Source organism: Colobus angolensis, unplaced genomic scaffold (genome assembly GCF_000951035.1).
Source record: "Colobus angolensis palliatus isolate OR3802 unplaced genomic scaffold, Cang.pa_1.0 Scaffold10, whole genome shotgun sequence".
Taxonomy (NCBI): Eukaryota; Metazoa; Chordata; class Mammalia; order Primates; family Cercopithecidae; genus Colobus; species Colobus angolensis.
In genome coordinates this window covers 15,044,465-15,063,413 of record NW_012110919.1, presented here as the reverse complement: position 1 = coordinate 15,063,413, position 18,949 = coordinate 15,044,465, and the positions used below count along the sequence as shown (strand labels likewise).

Genomic DNA, 18,949 nt, shown 5'->3' with positions numbered 1-18,949 from the left:
CTGCTTTTGCTTCCAGGAAGATTAGGATATTGATCGTCTCTTAATACTTGAGTGCAAATCAGTATTAACCCTTTCTAAAAGGCATTTAAAGGGGAACTACCTTTTAAAGAGTAGCCCAATTAAGGGAGGACCTAAGGGTACAATAGGGGTACTATATAGTAGTGGTGAGGTGGTGGGCTCTGGAGTCTGATTGCCTGAGTTCACCTTTTATTTCTGCCACTTAGTAACAGTGACAAGTTACTGTTAAGGTCAAGCACTTAACATCTTGGTATCTCATTCATTTCCTCCTTGGTAAAATGAAGGAAGTAACAGTATCTTCCCGGCAGGATCTTTGTGAGGATTAAGAGATCCTATATGTAAAGAGCTTAGCAGAAAACCTGGCACACACTAAAAGAGTGTGATAAATTGAGTCATTCGTATTTTATTATTTTGCTCCCCAGCAAGTGTGTTTTGAAGCACTTGACACCACATACGCCGCCTCTTACTCATATTAAGACCAGCACTGTGAGCAGAGAACAGGACTTTCTTTTCAGAAGCAGAAAGCTTGACTGTAGAACTGTTGCCTCGTAAAAGAAAAATCTAAACACGTAGCATACTGACTGAGTCATCTCTCCTGCCTGGCTGCCCCACCCCAAATCACGACACTGAGGACTGCTGGACTATTCCACATGGCCGGCCTTGATGACCATACATGGATGGCTTCCTCCAGGCCTCACAGTCAACGGCCAACCTTCGGAAACAATGGAGAAGCCGGCCGTCTCCTTGTTGAAGGTTATCCTTAGGTGACTGTGTCTTTTGTGTTGGTTCAAACCAGGAGATATTTTGTTACATAACTTGACTCACCACTCAAGCATGTGAGGGCCAGGGGCCCTCGAGATAGCACTCATGCACCACAGAAATGATCCATGGGATCCTGAGGGCCTTGTAGAAGGGGTCTGGGTAGAGTTGGACAAATGAGGTCAAATTAAAAAATTAAAGTTAAGAAAGCAGATGAGAGAAGAGTGAACAAAATGTTTTAAGAGGAACAGTGACAGATCCTTAGTGAAATGATTGTCGACAATCTACTTTCCCCCAAGCATTTGCCCATCCATCTGTAGTTATCCTTCGGTCAGCATCCTCGCCGCAGTCACCTTATGGAATGGCAGCTGAAGCCCTGGGCCCTGGTGGGGCGAATGCACTCAGTCTGAGACAAGCATAGAGCCCAGGAACTTCTTCCCTTACCCAGCTTACCCATTTTGTCTCCTCTTATGAAAGTCATCAGAAACAACCCCAAAGTGTCCTCTGCACTTTTGACCTTGTTGGCCCTCTCCTCTAAGCATTTGACAGAATTGAAACTGTGCTCTCCTGGGTGATCAACCTGGCTCAGCTTCTTTTGTGGGTTCCTTTTCTCTCCCTGCCGCTTGCCCAAACATCAGCATCCTCTTGAGTTTGGTTCCTGGGCTCTATGCTAGTCTCAGAGGGAGCACATCAGCCCCACCAGGGCTCAGGCCTTCAGCTGCTGTTCCGTAAGGTGAGTGCCCTTTGTCTCCATCTTCTCAGGCCTCCGTCATCAGCAGCAGCCATGTGCTTCCATCTGTTTACTGGACATCTTCACTTGGGTGTTCCACTGGCACTCCAGAGTCAATATGCTCAAGACTGGACACATCCACCCCTCACCCCCTGACAGAATTCTCCTTCTCCCACCTCACGTGGTGCAGACACCATGGCATCATCCTAACGATCCATCTGAGCAATGTTTATCATCAGTCACTGTGCTGACACAGTACACTCATTTTCTCGTTTAATCCCTGTAACAACTCTGTTATCTGATTTTTTTTTTTTTTTTTTGAGACAGGATCTTGCCCTCTCACCCAGGTGGGAGTGTGGTGGTGTGATCATAGCTCACTGCAGCCTTGAACTCCTGGCCTCAAGTGATCTTCCCGCCTTGGCCTTCCAAAGGGTTGGGATTACAGGCATGAAGTACTGTGCCCGGCCTATTATCCCCATTTTGAACATGAGGAAGTTGAGGCTTAGGAGGCTGAGATGCTTGCTACCCAGCTCTTAGGTGTCAGGGCCAGGGTTAGCACCTGGGAAGTCTGATTGAAGAGGCCCTGAGCCTGACCACTGTGGCCCACCGCCACATCTGCCTGACTTTAGAGCTTGAGCTCTTAACCACATGACTCTCTGCACACATAACAGCCCCCCAGCACCCCCAGCATCAGCACCACCACATCCAGTGCAACACCACACCCTAGCAAATCTCCCTTTGTACCTGTGGCCACTGTGTCAGCTCAGACCTTCATCAATCTTCCTCTGGCCTAACTGGTCTCCCTGTCTGTGGCCTCACCTGTTTCAGTTTGTCTTCCACACTTCTGCCCAGGCAGATTCTAAAATGTGCATTTGATCATATCAGGCTCTTAATGAAAACTCTTCACTGTTAAAGTAAAAATCCTTAGGTTTGCACTCAAAGTCCTTTGCAGGTGGACTCCTGCTTCGCTCTCCAGTCTCTCCTCCTACCTCAAAGAAATTCTCAGAGGGCAAGGGTTAGTCATACTCATTTTGCTCCCCAGTCCTAACACCGGCATTCAGTAAATGTTTATTGAATGAATGAACGAATGCATGCCAGCCTTCTTTGATGCAAACTTTAATTAAATTTCTCTTTTCTAGATCCCAAAGGAAGCAAGTACTTAAATATTATAAACAAGTGATAAAAATAAAGGAAAATGCAGAAACTCTGGCCAAGTCCTCACTTCTCAGGAAACAGCTGAACATCAGCCTCAGTGATACGTTGTGTAAATTAGGTAATCGCGCCCATCTATTTGTTATAAGCAGGTGACTTTTCCCTTTGTTTCACCTGCATACTTCGCTTATTTTTAACAAGGCTTCATTTTTGAACCAAGCAACTCCTGTTTCACAAACTTTAAACTATTTTTGCTACCTACTTACGTTCTCCTAGTAGGAAAGATATCTCTTAAAATCGTTTCCAAGGCCGGGTGCGGTGGCTCAAGCCTGTAATCCCAGCACTTTGGGAGGCCGAGACGGGCGGATCACAAGGTCAGGAGATCGAGACCATCCTGGCTAATACGGTGAAACCCCGTCTCTACTAAAAAATACAAAAAAACTAGCCAGGCGAGGTGGCGGGCGCCTGTAGTCCCAGCTACTCGGGAGGCTGAGGCAGGAGAATGGCGTGAACCCGGGAGGCAGAGCTTGCAGTGAGCTGAGATCCGGCCACTGCACTCCAGGCTAGGCAACAGAGCGAGACTCCGTCTCGAAAAAAAAAAAAAAAATCGTTTCCATCCCATTTTTCATTCTTTTGTAGGCTGGGCTCCCTTGCTTGACCACACCCCTCCCCCGTCAGTATAGCTTCCCGCCTTTCTTCCACTTCTGTCCTAAGACATTGTTTCTACTGTATATGAATAGCTTTCCATACCTTTTCATCTGTGATGCTAAAGTAACATATGACCAAAAATGGGCCCACCCTTGATTTTAGCTGTAAGACATAGGTCTCGGCTGTGCGCAGTGGCTCATGCCTATAATCCCAGCACTTTGGGAGGCCGAGGTGAGAAAGTCACTTGAGGCCAGGAGTTTGAGACCAGCTTGACCAACATGGTGAAACCCAGTTTCTACTAAAAATACAAAAATTAGCCAGGCATGCTGGCACACGCCTGTAGTCCCAGCTACTCAGGAGGCTGAGGCAGGGGAATTGCTTGAACTGGGAGGCGGAGGTTGTGGTGAGCCAAGATTGCACCACTGCACTCCAGCCTGGGCAACAGAGCGAGACTCCATCTCAAAAAAACAAAACAAAACAAAACACTATCGGGGTCCTGATGTCTCATTGCCACAGGGCATTATCTGTACTTCAACCAAAACAAGTAATTTTCAACCAGGGATGATCTTGCCCCCAAGGATGAAAGTCTGGAGAAATTCTTGATTGTCATGAGTGGAACTTGGGGGCAGGTTGGGAGTTGGGAGTGCTAGTGTCATTTAGTGGGTGGAGGCCTGGGATGTGGCTGAACATTTTACAATGCCCAGGAAAGCCCCTTACAACAAAAAATTATCCACCCTCAAATGTCAGTAGTGCTGAGGTTAAGAAACGCTGACCTAAACCAGCTACTTTTCCCAGCATGTGTGCTTATCATCTGTTTTACAAGAAAACATGATTGCTTTCAGGGTAGTCACTTGCTGAGGAGGAAAAAAGCTTTAAATGCCTGATATCTGTAGGAAAGAATATTTTCAATGTGTAGATCTGGGAATGTGTGTGTGCATTTTTTTTTTTCCACTAAATGTTTCTAGGCTGAAGCAGTTTTACAAACAGAAAATACATATACAAATTTAGAGAAAGTTTATGGACAAAGAACTAGTATATTTAATCTGATTGTTTCATATAATATTCTGTTATGTAACAGCTTTTGTGTCTGGTCTGTGATAGAGGGATAATATATTCATTTACTTTCAGATATGAAGGCATCTTTAATAGCAGCAATTGCAGTGGTTTTTTTTTTTGTGACTTCTTAAATAAGTCTACATTTCAATTTTGCAGTCAATACTCAAGGTGGTTATGACCAAGTATTTTTATGTGAGGAGTCATCTCTTGCTGCTATTTCTCGCCATTATCTCCTGCTGTTGATTGAAGTTGATTCCTTTAATATAAGGTCCACTTCAGGCCCACAGGAACATTGTAGATGGTTAATCCAACTGCTAATGTGAGATTTGTATGCTGTGGTTTCAGTCGGTGATGGTGAGAGCAAATCAATAACTTCGGTGTACAAAGGCAAGAGTGGAGGGCGGGAAAGTAGTCTGTTTATGAAGACCTCTGAACCAGCTGTCCTTCAACATGTAACAAGTATTTTTAGTTTTCCTACCTTTGGTGGAAATTTTCTATCTAAATGGAAATGTGCCCGAGTGGACTCCGTAAAATAAGAAGTAAACCAGAGCCGCAAATTGTTGGGACTCCTCACCATTAATCATTTTTAAAGATATCTTAGGCCCTCTGCAGTAAAGTGTTACCAAACATTAGTCCTCAAAGCAGTTCACTTTGAGGTCAACAGCTATGTATTTTTCATGGGAGTTGGATTATATTATACTATGTATAATATAATATACATGTATAATTATGCATACTATGGTATACATATATTACACTGCATTTATTCAGCAAGCTTTTAAGTACTTTATACATTGTAATGCGTATCAGGATGATATGGTGGTATTATCTTACCCAACTAGATTGTTGATCTGGGGTGGTTTGGGAGAATAATTTACGCTATAAAGAAAAACAATTCAACTGGGTGTGCTGGCTCGTGCCTGTAATCCCAGCACTTTGGGAGGCCTAGGCGGGAGAACTGCTTGAGCCCAGGAGTTGTGACCAGCCTCTGAGCAACATGGCAAATCCCCATCCCTACAACAAATACAAAACATTAGCTGGGCATGGTGGCTCACACCTGTAGTCCCAGCTACTCGGAAGGCTAAGATGGGAGGATCACTTGAGCTAGGGAGGTCAAGGCTGCAGTGAGCCAAGATCCTGCTATTGCACTCCAGCCTGAGTGACAGAGTGAGATCCTGTTTCAAAAAAAAAAAAAAAAAAGAAAAACAATCCATACCCCCGACCTCCAACCACCCACTTGATGTACACAGCATGAAGCCATCCACATGAAGGCAACTGAAATGATTGCTTACATCTGCCTTTGTGACTTTGGACTATGGCTCTTATATGAAGCTACTATTAATATTTGCTTCCTTTGTCTGTAGCTTGTCTCCATCGTGGGGCACATCCTTGGGTGCCCTGCAGGGGAGATACCCATTACTTTGAAGTGGTCCCCTAGGTTATCCAATGTGATTTTTCTGAATGCCATATGGCTTGTATTTTAATTCATCCCAAACATACCTTCTAAATTTGGTAAAAATCTGTCTTGGTCTTTTCTGGATGCAGTAACAGATAAAGAGACATACAGATGGACACTAGGTTGCCCATGCTCAAAGGATTGTACTAAGTGCTCTGCAGGATACAAAAACAAAGAAGATAACTTCTGTCTTCACCTTCAAGCAACTTTTTGTTGTTGTTGTTGTTGTTAGGTGGCAATATAAACCTATAATAAAAAATATAACACATGAAAGATTTAAAGCATAGCCTGGCTGGAGGGGATTTAACTGGGTTTTGGTTTTATCTTGGCCATGGTCAGCTGTGTGACCTGAAGCAAGTCACAATGCCTGTGGCCCAAGTCTGTTCCTGGGCCCCATCTGTAAAATAAGGGCATTGCGTTCTTTAAGGTCCTCAACAGAGTTAATATTCCATGCCTAAATGTGGAAGACCATGGTCAGTAGCAAGAGGATGTTCAAGGAAAATCTCTTGGAAGGGATCCTTTAGGAAGTGGAGGGCATAGATTGTCAGAGACAGGGGGCAATTCTAGGTGGGAGAACTACGGGAACAAAGGTAGGAATAAATAAGATGTGAAGGGGACCAATTGAGAGCCGTCAAGAGGGGCTGCGAGGAAGCATCGGGACAGAGGAGGTGTGTGGAGTGGGAGATAAACAAGAAAAACAGGCAGTGGTGGGAGAGTTGAGGCAGTGTGCTGATTTGAAGGAAATTCTCTCCTATAGGGAAGTGGAGACTTAAGACTGAGGAAGGCTTGGGGGCCAGTGATCCTCTAATGGGCTTGTTCTATTTAGGAAATTGTTTTGGAAACTCCTGAAAATTATTTAGAGCTCATCAAGGCTGTCTAAAGTCTGTCCACAAATGTGCAGTGAAGAGTTCCCTGTCCATCTTATGGAATTTAACCCTTACCCTTGTCACCCTCTAAGGTACTAAAGAAAATAGCACAGGTTGAGCATACTTAATCCAAAAGCCCAAAATCTAAAACTTTTTGAGTGCTGACATGATGCAAAAAGGAAATGCTCACTGGAGCATTTCAGATTTTGGAGTTCTGGGATTAGGCATGCTCAACTGGTAAGCGTGACGCAGATATTCCAAAATCTAAAAAAATCAGAAATCTGAAACCCTTCTGGTCCCAAGTATTTTGGATAAGTGATACTCAACCTGTACTTTACTACTTGAAATTATATATTTATCTGTTCACTACGGTTTTTTTTTTCATCTCTCTTTCTATAGAGACATGATCTGTCTTCTCCGCCATTGTATACCCTGCTCTTAGAACAGTGGGTGGCACTTAGCAGGTACTCAATAAACACTTGCCAAGTGAATGAATGTATGATGGAGGAAATGCCTCAGCTAATTCAGATTTACCCTCCCACTTTAGAAGTGCAGGTATTGATTATTAAGGGCATTTGAATGTTAATTACTTATATTCTTATCATTCATTTATTATAATATTTACTGCACCTATTAAGTGACAATCTCTATGTTAGTTCCTGGGAGTATAACAATGAACCAGACCCATAGAGACCAACGCTGCCTTACCTGAGCTCACACTGGGGGAGAAGGCTGTCGACAACTTAAATACACAATTTAACTGCAACTGTGGAAAACGTTACCATGGAGACAGTAGTTAGACAACTAAATGCACAATGGCTTAACTATAGTTGGGGAAAGTGCTATCATGGGAAAATACAAGTACTAACAGGTGACCTTGATCTGTCAGATGGAAGGAACGTGGGTTGGGGATGCATCTCAGGAAGTGATGCTGAAATTGGATCTGCAGGATGAGAGGTGGCTCACTAGTAGTGGGAGAGAGGGAGGAGAAGAGTCATCTAGGCAGTAGGAACAGAATTTTCGAGGCTGGGGGGAGTTTTAAGGTCCCAGAGTGCAGAGAGCAATGTGCGGAAGGAGGTACACGAGGAGGATGTTAGAGAGATGCCGGGGGGTGGGTCACAGGCCTCTCAGGCCCAGTCAAAGATCTGGGGTGTTACCGTAAGAGCAACTGAAAGCCAGTACAGGATTTTTGCAAAGTAGGTAAGTGTGAGGAGCCCAGAGCCTTTCCTCTAGCATAATCTTCACAAGAGCTTTCTAATATTATATTCTAAGGTCATTTTGTGGATCCAGAATCCATGAAAGAGTACAAAGGACGTGTTTGTGACACACATTTTCTCTTCCTCTCTGAGGTGCGTATTTTAACCTCTCAAACAGATTGTGAACTCCTGAGGGCAGAGGCCTTGTGTATTCTTTGCATCTTCAAAACATCAGAAACAGCCCTAGCTGTATGTAGATGGGTGCTCTCTCACTGTAGGTAGGCTGAGAAGTGGATAGGCAGGTTCTTTCTGGGTAATTTGTCTTGGGTTATCCAATGGAAATGATGGCTCTGCTCCAGACTAACAGTATTGAAAGAATAACCCAATTGTGCTTTTATCTATGGAAAACAATGATCTTTAGTTGACTTTTCAGATTTCATTTTAGAGTTCAGATTAATGATAATTGCTAGCTTGAATGTCGTGACACCTTTCTTGATCTTTTATTATTTTACTTTTTTTTTTTTTTGAGACAGTCCCTGTCACATAGGCTCTGGAGTGCAGTGGCATGATCGTAGTTCACTGTCATCTCAAACTTCCAGGCTCAAGTAATTCTTTGGTCTCAGCCTCCCAAGTAGCTAGGACTATAGGCATGCGCCACTATGCCTGACTATTTTTAAAACATTTTTTGTAGAAATGAGGTCTCGCTATGTGACCAGGCTGTATTATTACATTTGATCAACATGTATAACACAGTGTAATCTTCCAAGGGGTATGAAAATAGTGGGCTTCCAGCAATTTTTGGTAATTAAGATTTTAATTATAAAATCACATTTTTGTATATGAGATTACAGTAAGCACATATTAAAATGACAGATTTGTGAGAGGGTGACAAATCCAGTTTCAAGTATAAACATTAACCTAATAAGACTGTTAATTCTAGAGATTTTAGTAGGAACCCTAACTATAAAATGAAGATTTCTGTGATTAATGTTCTAAGCTACCTCCGACACAGAACAATCTTATTGCTCTCCTTTGATGAGTGTTTTACATTTGGCTATTGAGACACCATATAAGTGGGAGAAAAGGACAGAAATGTGGCTTTTTCATGTTCCATTATATCAAGCTGAGTGTTCTGTACTGAACTGTTTGGATGGAGTGTGGTAGATGAACATTATGTTACTTCTCTCTGCCTGGGATTCTTTTTAAAAGAAATGCCAACCATCTTAGTCAAATTTAGAAGGAAGAAATTAAACAAAGGCTCTAGTGTCTAGTGGGTGACTCTCAGCCCCTCTGAGAGTCAGTCCCTTCTCTTTGTTTCATTTTTAAATTCCCTCTCAGTCTCTTCTCTTAGTTTCATTTTAAAATTCCCAGCTCAGCCAGAACCCTCTTCAACTACAGCAGTTGGTCTCTTAATCCAAGTCAGATAAATGATACAGACAAACGTTACATTTTAATTTTAACTTAAATATAAATCCATTCTTTCTCCAGACTTTTTTAAATGTATAATTAAAATCTCTCTCTCTCTCTCTTTCTCTTTCTCTCTCTTTAATGGGTCCTCTGATTGGAATTAGATGTCATCTTCTCAAAATGCATCACCCTCCATTTCTAGTTTTGGTTTCTGAAGGGTGACAACAATTGTGATGCAGTCTGTGTGCAGTATCCTTCTAAGTTGCCACCTTTTCCTCCCTCAATCTTTTGCAGTTGTCTTGTCCACTCATAATTTGGACTTATTTTTCTTAGCAGCTCAGGATATTGAGCCTTTCCCAAGAATTCAGTCTGGTTTTCAGAGAAAACAACTCCTTTTTATCTCATACTCATATCTTATTAATCTGCATTGCAGTCAATTAAATTACCTAATTAGATTGACATACTCAATTGACACTGGGGTATGCCAGAACCCAACTGTTGGGAACAGAAGTATGCCAGCAAAGTAGAGATGAGCCTGCTAGCTGCAGGCATTTAGTGTTACCTGGACACTGGGGAGTATGTTTTATAGAAGAAATGGAGAACCCTGGTTAATCCAGCAAGCCAGTTTGTGTGTGTTAACAGAGCTTACTTTTCATTTGTGTAGGCTTAATAATTTTTAATAGTTTATATATGCATAAACCCTACTGGCTGCAAAAGAATTGTCAAGTAGGCCTCATAAACTTAGAAAACTTTTAAACCTGGAAAGGGCTCTAAAGGTCACTGAACTAATTTTAAAGCTGAGGGAATAGCAGATATAACACATGACCTGCCCCAGTACATTTGACCAGATAATTCTATGGATTAGATATTATAATCATCGAGGCTCACAAAGACCAGGAACAGCTAGTACGTTGACCTAAGACTTGGCATCCATTTCTCTGGCCCCAAGTCCCAAGCCCTTCCCGCTGTTTGTGAGCTCTAGGAGTTTGTGGTCTTGTTGGGGTGACAAGCACATGAAGAGAAGTGCAATCCAATGTGTTGTGTACTGTGACAGACACTGGAGAGGGCACAGGGACCCACAGAAAATAGGCAAGAAGGAAGACTTTCCAGAGACAGTGGCTTGGGCTGAGTTCTGACAGGTGCCTGGTGAAGAAGTTCATGAGGAGCATTTTAGGTAAGGAGGATCAGCATGAACAATGTCAAGGAAGGAAGAACTTGGGTGGTTTGAAACTCTGGAATGGGGAGAGTTGGGGAATGATGCTGGAGAAATCAGCAAGGTTTACCAGGCTCAAGGGCTTGACAGGGCAGCTGCTGTAGGATTTCCAGCATTAAGGGGCATGAGTAAGTTTGTGTTTAGGATACAACAATCTTGTGACCAAATGGGGGATGGAATTGGTAAACTAGGAGGGGATGGTAGAAATGGAGAGAAAGTGTCAGATTTGAGACTTGGTAGGTAAATCCAACAGGCTCGGTGCTTGACTAGATGTGGGAGGTGAGAGAAAGCCAAAAGCATTTCCCAGTTTACGACTATATCATAGGTCGGTGCACCTGGGTGCATGATGCTGTTGGCATTGCAAGAGAGGGAGCACAGTTTGGTAGGGTGGGGTGGGAGCCACAGTGAGCTAATTTGGGGCCTGTTGAGTTTGAATTTTCTATCCAAGTAGAGACATTCAGTAGGCAGTAGGACGTATGAGTCTGGTGCTTAAGAGCTTGAAGACTGAGCCAGAGAAAACATTTGGGAGTCCTTAGTGTACACTGCTGGCTCAACTCAGTAGAATGGTTGAAAGAAGAAAGAAGAATGTAGGACAAGACAATGGCCAGAGGTAGACCTTGGAATAATGCCAGTATTTAAGGGGTGAGAAGAGGAAGGGGCTGTAGTAAAAGATGAAGAATGGCTCCAGAGGCAGGTCGAGAAGTAGTCAGATCATTGAAGCCAAGAGAGGAGAGTGTTGAGAACTGACCACCAGATTGAGAACAGACCATTGTGTTTAGCAACACAGAGGTCACAGGTAATGTTCGATTTTGGTGGTAGAGATGAAAGCCTGTTTAAGAGAGAACAATCTGTTCCCTCTGCTTAAAGGTGGGGCTTCTGCACAGGCCCATCTCCTTTAATTGGTACATTGGGTTCATGCAGAACTGGGGGAAGACAACAGAGGATGCTACTTGCCATCTGCAACCAGGTCCTTTTGAGCCAGACTAGGCCATGGTTTCAGTAGAGAGAGGTGGGGGAAAGGACCCCTTAACCTCTCTTATTGTTTTCTTTGGAGCAGAAATTGAGGGCCCATGGAGACATCCAATAGCACTCTTTTCCTTTTTTGGGACAATGATACACAGCTTTCTCCCTAACCTGTTTATAGATACACACATTTATGGAAAGAATAAGCAAACACTTCTAGGTTAAGTTTGTAGTTTAAAAAACGAAAAAAGAATGAGCAAACACACTTAGTTTCTCAAACTTAAGGATTTTGGACAAAGAAACTTTAGACACAGCCTAATTATCAAACAAAAAGAAACATTCAACAAAGAGCCTTTAGACAGTGCCAAACCTTCCTTCCTCTTTACAATTGCAGCCCATCTTCTAGAATGTAGACAGAGACCATGGGCTGTGATTGTCCTCACTTCTTAATCTCATTCGCTCCCAGCACAGAATAACTCAGTGGATGCTGCCCAGTAATGAACTATCCCTCCCGGGGTGGTTCATCCACTGAGTTATTCATTCAGGGAAACTTCCTGAGACCTCTGTCAACACTGGAGAGATTTCACTGTCACCTGGAGACAACTGCCTGGACTGTTGCTGTCGGCCCGGGAAAAAGTAAACATCTCTCACGCTGGACTGGCATTGCAAAAATCCACTTGTTAGGTGACAGCAGGTATTATAGGAAGCAAGAGGAACAGGACTTAATTTTAATTTCAGTAGAATAAAAATTAGGAAAAATTGTGCTTTAGGAGAGTACTTAATAGGATAGAGGACTCTCTTTGGATGAAATATCTTGTTTTGTTTTTCTAAGGAAATAATAAATATTTCACCATCTTTTTAATGTTAAGCACTGAAAATAAAGTGGGGAGACTAGGAAATCTTCCTACTTAAAATCTGAGAACAGATTAGTAAGAGTGTTCATGGGACCTTCCCCCCATCCCCACCCCCAATTCACATTCCACTGGAAATAAGATGGGTGTGGCTCTGTCCGGAAGTACAACATAGAAAAGGTAACTGATGCTTTTTTTCTAGATATATTTTTATGGGAAATCTTCTCTGGAACCAACAAAATAGGAAGAATAGTGTTCTCTTTTCTCACTTGTAGAAGTTGTGGTCCTGGATCCTAGGAACTTGAGTTGGAATCCCAGTTCTGCTATTTTCTTGGCTTGTGGACATAACCTCTCTGAGTCTCAATTTTCTTACCAATCGAGAGGTTATAATATAGTCTACCTATAGGGTAATTGTGAAGATTTAATGATATAATGTATGCAAAACAGCCAATAGAGTACAAAATTAAATGTTAGGTTCCCTCGCCATCCAGGGCAAAGGTTTGAGGTGGGAAGAGGTTCAGTGACATCTCTCCAATTTAAATTCACCAATTCTGGTCTTTCCTCTTTTCTGGGTTGGGAGGACTGACTGGGTTGACCCAACTGGTACCAGCTCCAAGAAAAATGGGGTAAACTGGGGATGGAGATGAGGCAAGAATGTCCTTTCCCTGGCTTGCTTGCTGCCTCAGTCAGATTGCATCCAAGAAAGTTCTGAGGTCACAGCTATAGGTCAGGTCTAGAATGGGTCACCAGGGAAAAGGGGCCTGAGGAGTTGTGTGTGGCCAAGAGGGAGGCGGGTAGCAAGGACATGAAGTAGTGTATGCAAAGGGCACCAGAAACTTGTCTGCATGAAAATCTCAATCCCATAGCAAGTCAGATTCTCTTCAGGGGACTTGGGCAGAATGAAGAGAGTCAGTCACACCTATGAATCTGGTTATTGGTGCCCAGAGTATCTCTGAGAATGAGTTCTGTGTTTGCCACCACATGACACATCCAGTTTCTATTTTTCTTCACTTTTTCTTTTAAGGCCAATGCAACTTGGTCATCAAGAACAGGGTAATTCACAAGTGTCTTCTGTTGAGCTAGACTGAGGCACCTGGGAACATCACAGGGAGTCATGAAAATAGTTCAAAAAGAAGAAACATAGTCCCAGATCACTAAGCAGAGACAGCAGCTGAAATTTCCTATAGGATTTCCAGAGAAAGCTGCAGGCATGTGAGATACAGGGTCTGATCCATGAAGCAAAGCCATAGAGAGAGAACATCTCTGCGAGCAGAAGCCACGGCTGATATTCAGGAGCACAATCCACAATGGGGAAGAGGCAGCCTAGTGCAGCAGTGCAGGGCATGGACTTCAGGATGAGGCTGATCCAGGACTGTTCTTCCATGAACTAGAATAAGTTCCTTAACCTCATCCAGCATGCTCATTTTTAAAAGATAAGTAAAATGAAACATGCACTAAAAATTCTCTGGAAGGACACATTAGAAACTAACGTCATTGGTTCCATTTTAGAAGACTGCACAGATGGGGACAGAGAAGGGAAAGACACTTTTCACTTTACAGATTGATAAATTTTTGTTTTTGAACCAGGTGGACAGGTGATGATAATTTATACGTTATAAGATTACACAGTTCTGACAGATGGTAATTATATATATTTGCTGTTATTGTTGTTAACACAGGAACAGGGACTGGGTCATCTGTCAGTGTTTTTAGCCTTTACATAGGCAGCAGTCTCTTTATCACATTTCTAAATCAGTGCCTTATACACAACAGCCTTACGTTATGTTTATAATCAATGGTATAAGTCCAGCCCCTTAAAAGTAGTCTTGTAAATGGGTAAAATGAATAAATAAGTACCATCTTCAAGTTAGATTGTAAAATGGATTGTTTTTATTTTAACAAATTTTAGAGAATTCAATTTTATTCTTCTTCTTCTTATTATTATTTTGAAGATGGAATCTCATTCTGTCACCCAGGCTGGAGTGCAGTGGCACAATCTCAGCTCACTGCAACCTCCACCTCCCAGATTGAAGCGATTCTCCTGCCTCAGCCTCCCAAGTAGTTGGGATTACAGGTGCATGCCACCACGCCCAGCTAATTTTTGTGTTTTTAGTAGAGACAGGGTTTTGCCATGTTGGCCAAGCTGGTCTTGAATTCCTGACCTCAAGTGATCTGCCCGCCTCAGCCTCCCAAAGTACTGGGATTATAGGCGTGAGCCACTGCACCAGGTCGAGAATTCAATTCATTGACTGTGGCAGTTGGAAAATTTTTTTCTTAATTTTTTTATTTTGAAAAATTTCAAACCTTCAGAGAAAGTTCAAGAATAGTGTAGTGAAAAATCATATAACCTTCACCTATCTTCATCAATTGTTTTTTAAAATTGTTATTATTGTTTTGTATAGAGACAGGGTCTCCCTATGTTGCCCAGGCTGGTCTCAAACTGCTGGACTCAAGCAATCCTACCTCCTCAGCCTCCCAAAGGGCTGGGATTACAGACATGAGCCACCCACAGCACCTGGCCCACCAGTTGTTAATATTTTGCCACATCTGTGTTCTCTTTCATATACAGGGCACAGACACATATATACATATATATTTTTTCTGAACCATTTGAAAGTTAGTTGCAAACATGACACTTTTATGTCTAAATACCGTACTTCAGCATATGTCTTCTGAGTACAAGGACATTCTCCCATATAACCACAATAATCAAACCCAGGAAATTTAACTATTGCCTAAGACTATTATCTAACTATAGTTCATATTCAAATCTCCCCAAGTGTCTAGTAATGTCCTCTATAGCTGTTAACTTACTGATGATCTTGCATTGCATTTGTCTCTTTTAGTCTAGATTTAAGTACCTTTGTTTTGTCATTATGACATTGACTATTTTGAAGAGTTGAAGTCAGGTTCCACTCTCCCATCCCTACCCCAATGTCCTTCAGTTTGTATCTGTCTGATTCTTTCTTTCTTTCTATTTTTTTGAGACAAGGTCTCACTCTGTCATCCAGGCTGGAATGCAGTGGCACAATCTTGGCTCACTGCAACTTCTGCCTCCTGGTCTCAAGCGATCCTCCCACCTGTCTCCCAAGTAGCTAGGACTATAGTCACGCGCTACCATGCTCAGCTAATTTTTGTATTTTTTGTAGAGATGGAGTTTTGCCATGTTGCCCAGGTTGGTCTTGAACTCCTGGGCTCCAGTAATCTACATGTCTCAGCCTTCCAAAGTGAATGGATTACTGGCATGAGCCACTGCGTCCAGCCTGATTGGATTGTTTTTTTATGATTAGACTCAGGTTAAATATTTTTGGCAGAATATTACAAATAAGTCATGCTCCAATGCCACTTTTTATAAATGTTTGTTATCCTTCTCTTTTAAATGTGTGAAGCCAGGAGTAATAAAAAGTCTAATATTCTTATTTTCAAATATCTAGCAGGTCAGTTATTGGCAAGTGACTCTTGTCATCACGTCATGATTGAGGCAGTAGGCTATTTGTACAGATCACTTGATTTAAGGGTGATCCACCTGGGATCTTCTCATTCATCAATCCATGGAATCCTGCAGTGAGTTTTTATTTCATGTTCCAAACAGAAATATGCTTCTGGTTATTCGTGTTATATATATGACCTCTTGACACTTTTGATCTTTTGCAGCCTTCTGAGAGAAATTGAGTGGATCCGGAGCCGGAGATGTTGGCCTCAAGGTATGAGCCAGCAACATTCTGAGGGTTCTAGGAATGGCTTCTCATTATGGGAGCCCTTGCTTAAATTAAACTACCACAGTGCTCAGAGTTCTAATACAGTGAGCTCTGCACTGTGCATGAATGCAGATAAATTACACAGGGCTAGAAGAATGGACTTGGCAGCTCAGACAATTTCAGATAAATCAAAATGTGCTGCTGGAAAAGGGAAAAAGAAACCCATTATTTGCATATCTGCTGAGGAAAAGATACAACAGAAGACACAAAATCATGCTGAAATATGGAATGGCTCAGGAAAGGAAGCATCGAAGAAAAAGAAAGACTATTCCTCTAACATTTTATCTTTGGGTAAAATGAATGGTTTAATAAAGCTTTCAAGGCAAAGAATTTTGTTAGCTAAAAGTGAGAGTGGAGAAGGCAAAATCACCGCCAATTACCACCATTCCCTGCCACGGCCTCTTAGCACAAAAAACCCTTGGGAATATGAGCTCCTATCAGAAAAGTGGCTTTTTCGTAGCCCAGATTATATTTCGATATCTCAGAAGTCTTTTTTGCAGAGAAGATTTCACACTGAAACAAAACTGTTGAAGACCTCAAATGATATTAAGAAAGAATAAAAATGTATCATGGGCTTTTTGGCATCTGTTGTTTCCACTTGTCTTTAATTAGAACTCTTTTATTGGATATTTTCTTCTAAAATACACAGGGTGATAATAACCAAGGTCTGGAAATATGATTATTTAGGCACTTGAACATTGTAACTCATTTTACTTAAGGAGAACAATTTTTAGGTGATTCACATTTCTATGGTAGGTAGAGCAATTTGATCTCATAGTGTTCTATATCCAAAAGTATACAGAAGCAATGTTATTAAAATTCTAATTGTATTATTTTTGCATTGCTATAGTTTATTTTGAATTTATGAATTAATTTTCCACATGAACAAAATTTACAATTACTATCACCAACCCTTTTTATGAAACACGAAGTAAAAAATATATAATTTGGCATATAACTAAAACCATAAAGTGCGTTTAAAGTACCAGAGCTCGTGTATTTGATATCATATCTGTTTTAAACATTTTATTGTCTCATTTTATCAGTGATTCGTAAAACATTAACCATTAGCTGTTAAGGATTACTTATTGGCTGCTTTCTTCCCTATCACCTGCCTAAATCCTACATACTATATGTTAGGAAGCCAAATGGAAGAATGGGTTCAGTTGTGTGGTTTTAGGAAAGTTATTTCATCTTTCTTGGCCTCGGTTTCATTACTGTCAGCCCTCTGTATCTGCAGGTTTGCATTCGTGGATTCAATCAACCATGGATAAAAATATTAGAAAAAAAAATCAACAATGAAAAGTAATAAAAATAGAAAATGCAGTATCACAACTATTTACAGAGCATTTACATTGTATTAGGTATGAAAAGTAATTGAGGCCTGGTGCATTGGCTTGCACCTGTACTCCCAGCACTTTGGGAGGCCAAGGTGGGCGGATTGCTTGAGTCCAGGAGTTTGAGACCAGCCTAGGCAACATGGCGAGACCCCATCTCTACGAAAACATACAAAAATTAGCTGGTTGTGGTGGTTCACGCCTGTAATGTCAGCTACTCAGGAGGCTGAGGTGGGAAGATTGCTTAAGCACAGGAGGTCGAGGCTGCAGTGCACTGCGATCATACCACTGCACTCCAGCCTGGCTGACATAGAAAGACTCTGTCTTAAAAAGAAAAAAAAGTAATCAAGATGGTTTAAAATATATAGAAGTATGTGTGTGTGCAAATACTAGCCATTTTATATAAAGGACTTGAGCATTGCCTATTTTGTTATGTATGTATGGGGCAGGTGTTCTGGAACCAATTCCCGGCAGGTACAGAGGGATGACTATATTGTAAAACTGGAGAAATTATGGAGTCTGCTTTTCAGGATTACTGAGAGGATTGCATGAGATACTGCACACAGGAAGCCTCCAATAAATGGTGGTTTAACCCAGATGCCACCTTTTTCCATGAAACACCTCCAGACCCCTCCATCCCACAACTGGAGCGTACACTAATGCCTTGGGTTATTTGTCTTAAACTGTGCTCCACCCATTTCACACAAGCCAGTATGGTCTCCTTGGCAGAGTGCCAGCCTTGACGCCTATTCCGCCTACTCCACCTGCACAGCTTGGGAAGTCCTTGCCTTCCAGCGATTTTCAGCAGGGTTTTGGCTGGGCCACATCAGTCTTTCCTGCAGAAGCTGTGTCTGACTCAGTCTACACAGAATTGCCCCCAGACAAGGAAGTTACTGTTCATTTGGCTTTAGTGGAACCACAGGCACCGGACGGGTGCAGCCTAGCAGGTGTGAGAGAAGACCTGTGCACCGAGCCGTTAGCGTGGGCAGGGGCATGAGCTGGGTGACCGTGTTCCAAGGAGCTCTGTTGCCAGGCGGAAATCTAGGGTGGGGCATTGGCCTTCCAGGCTGTGTAATGGTAGTGCCCTTCAAACTTACTGAGGTATCAAGGGGCTGGGATCCTCCAGCCGACATCAGCCCACGAGTGGAGCCTCGGCCCAGCCACCCACTCACAGGTCCTGGATAAATCTAAGCTGGGGATCCGGGACGTCCCAGAGGGGTCCCACAATCCAGGGGAGGTCCAGACTGCCATTAATTAGACTGCCAGAGGCCATTAATGCGGAGAGGTCACTTTCTGGGGCCAGGGCCAGAGCAGCTGGGGTGGGAGGGGCGCTGTCTGTGCGGCCAGAGCTGGGGGTCAGCCCCAGAAGGCAGGGGGAAGGTGCGGCGGAGCTGGGCGGGGGCGCTGGGGTCGTACCTCATCATTCCATCCCATGTGGCCTGCGCGCCACCACACGGCCACCCTCGCGCCACTCTGAAATTGACCTCAGCAGGATGGGCGTGGGGCCCCCGGCCCTGCCCCTCCCCGCCCACTCCCCGA

General features: G+C 42.7%; 1 protein-coding gene and 1 long non-coding RNA gene across 2 annotated transcripts in view; one reads left to right on the top strand and one right to left on the bottom strand.

Moving 5' to 3' along the window:
• LOC105506884 (tetratricopeptide repeat protein GNN) overlaps positions 1-16,639 on the top strand; it is an 86,186-nt gene extending 69,547 nt beyond the window's left edge. Inside the window, exons 14-16 of the mRNA XM_011935165.1 lie at positions 2,647-2,780; positions 15,750-15,879; positions 15,970-16,639. Of these exons, the coding sequence (XP_011790555.1) occupies positions 2,647-2,780; positions 15,750-15,879; positions 15,970-16,633 (928 nt within the window). The 3' untranslated portion in view covers positions 16,634-16,639. The remainder of the gene's footprint in view (positions 1-2,646; positions 2,781-15,749; positions 15,880-15,969) is intronic.
• Positions 15,735-18,878, bottom strand: LOC105506890. The gene is made up of 2 exons (XR_001001005.1): positions 18,701-18,878; positions 15,735-16,214 (listed from the first exon to the last, which is right to left on the bottom strand). It is a non-coding gene; the product is annotated as an uncharacterized LOC105506890 (long non-coding RNA).
• Positions 18,879-18,949: the final 71 nt, after the last annotated feature.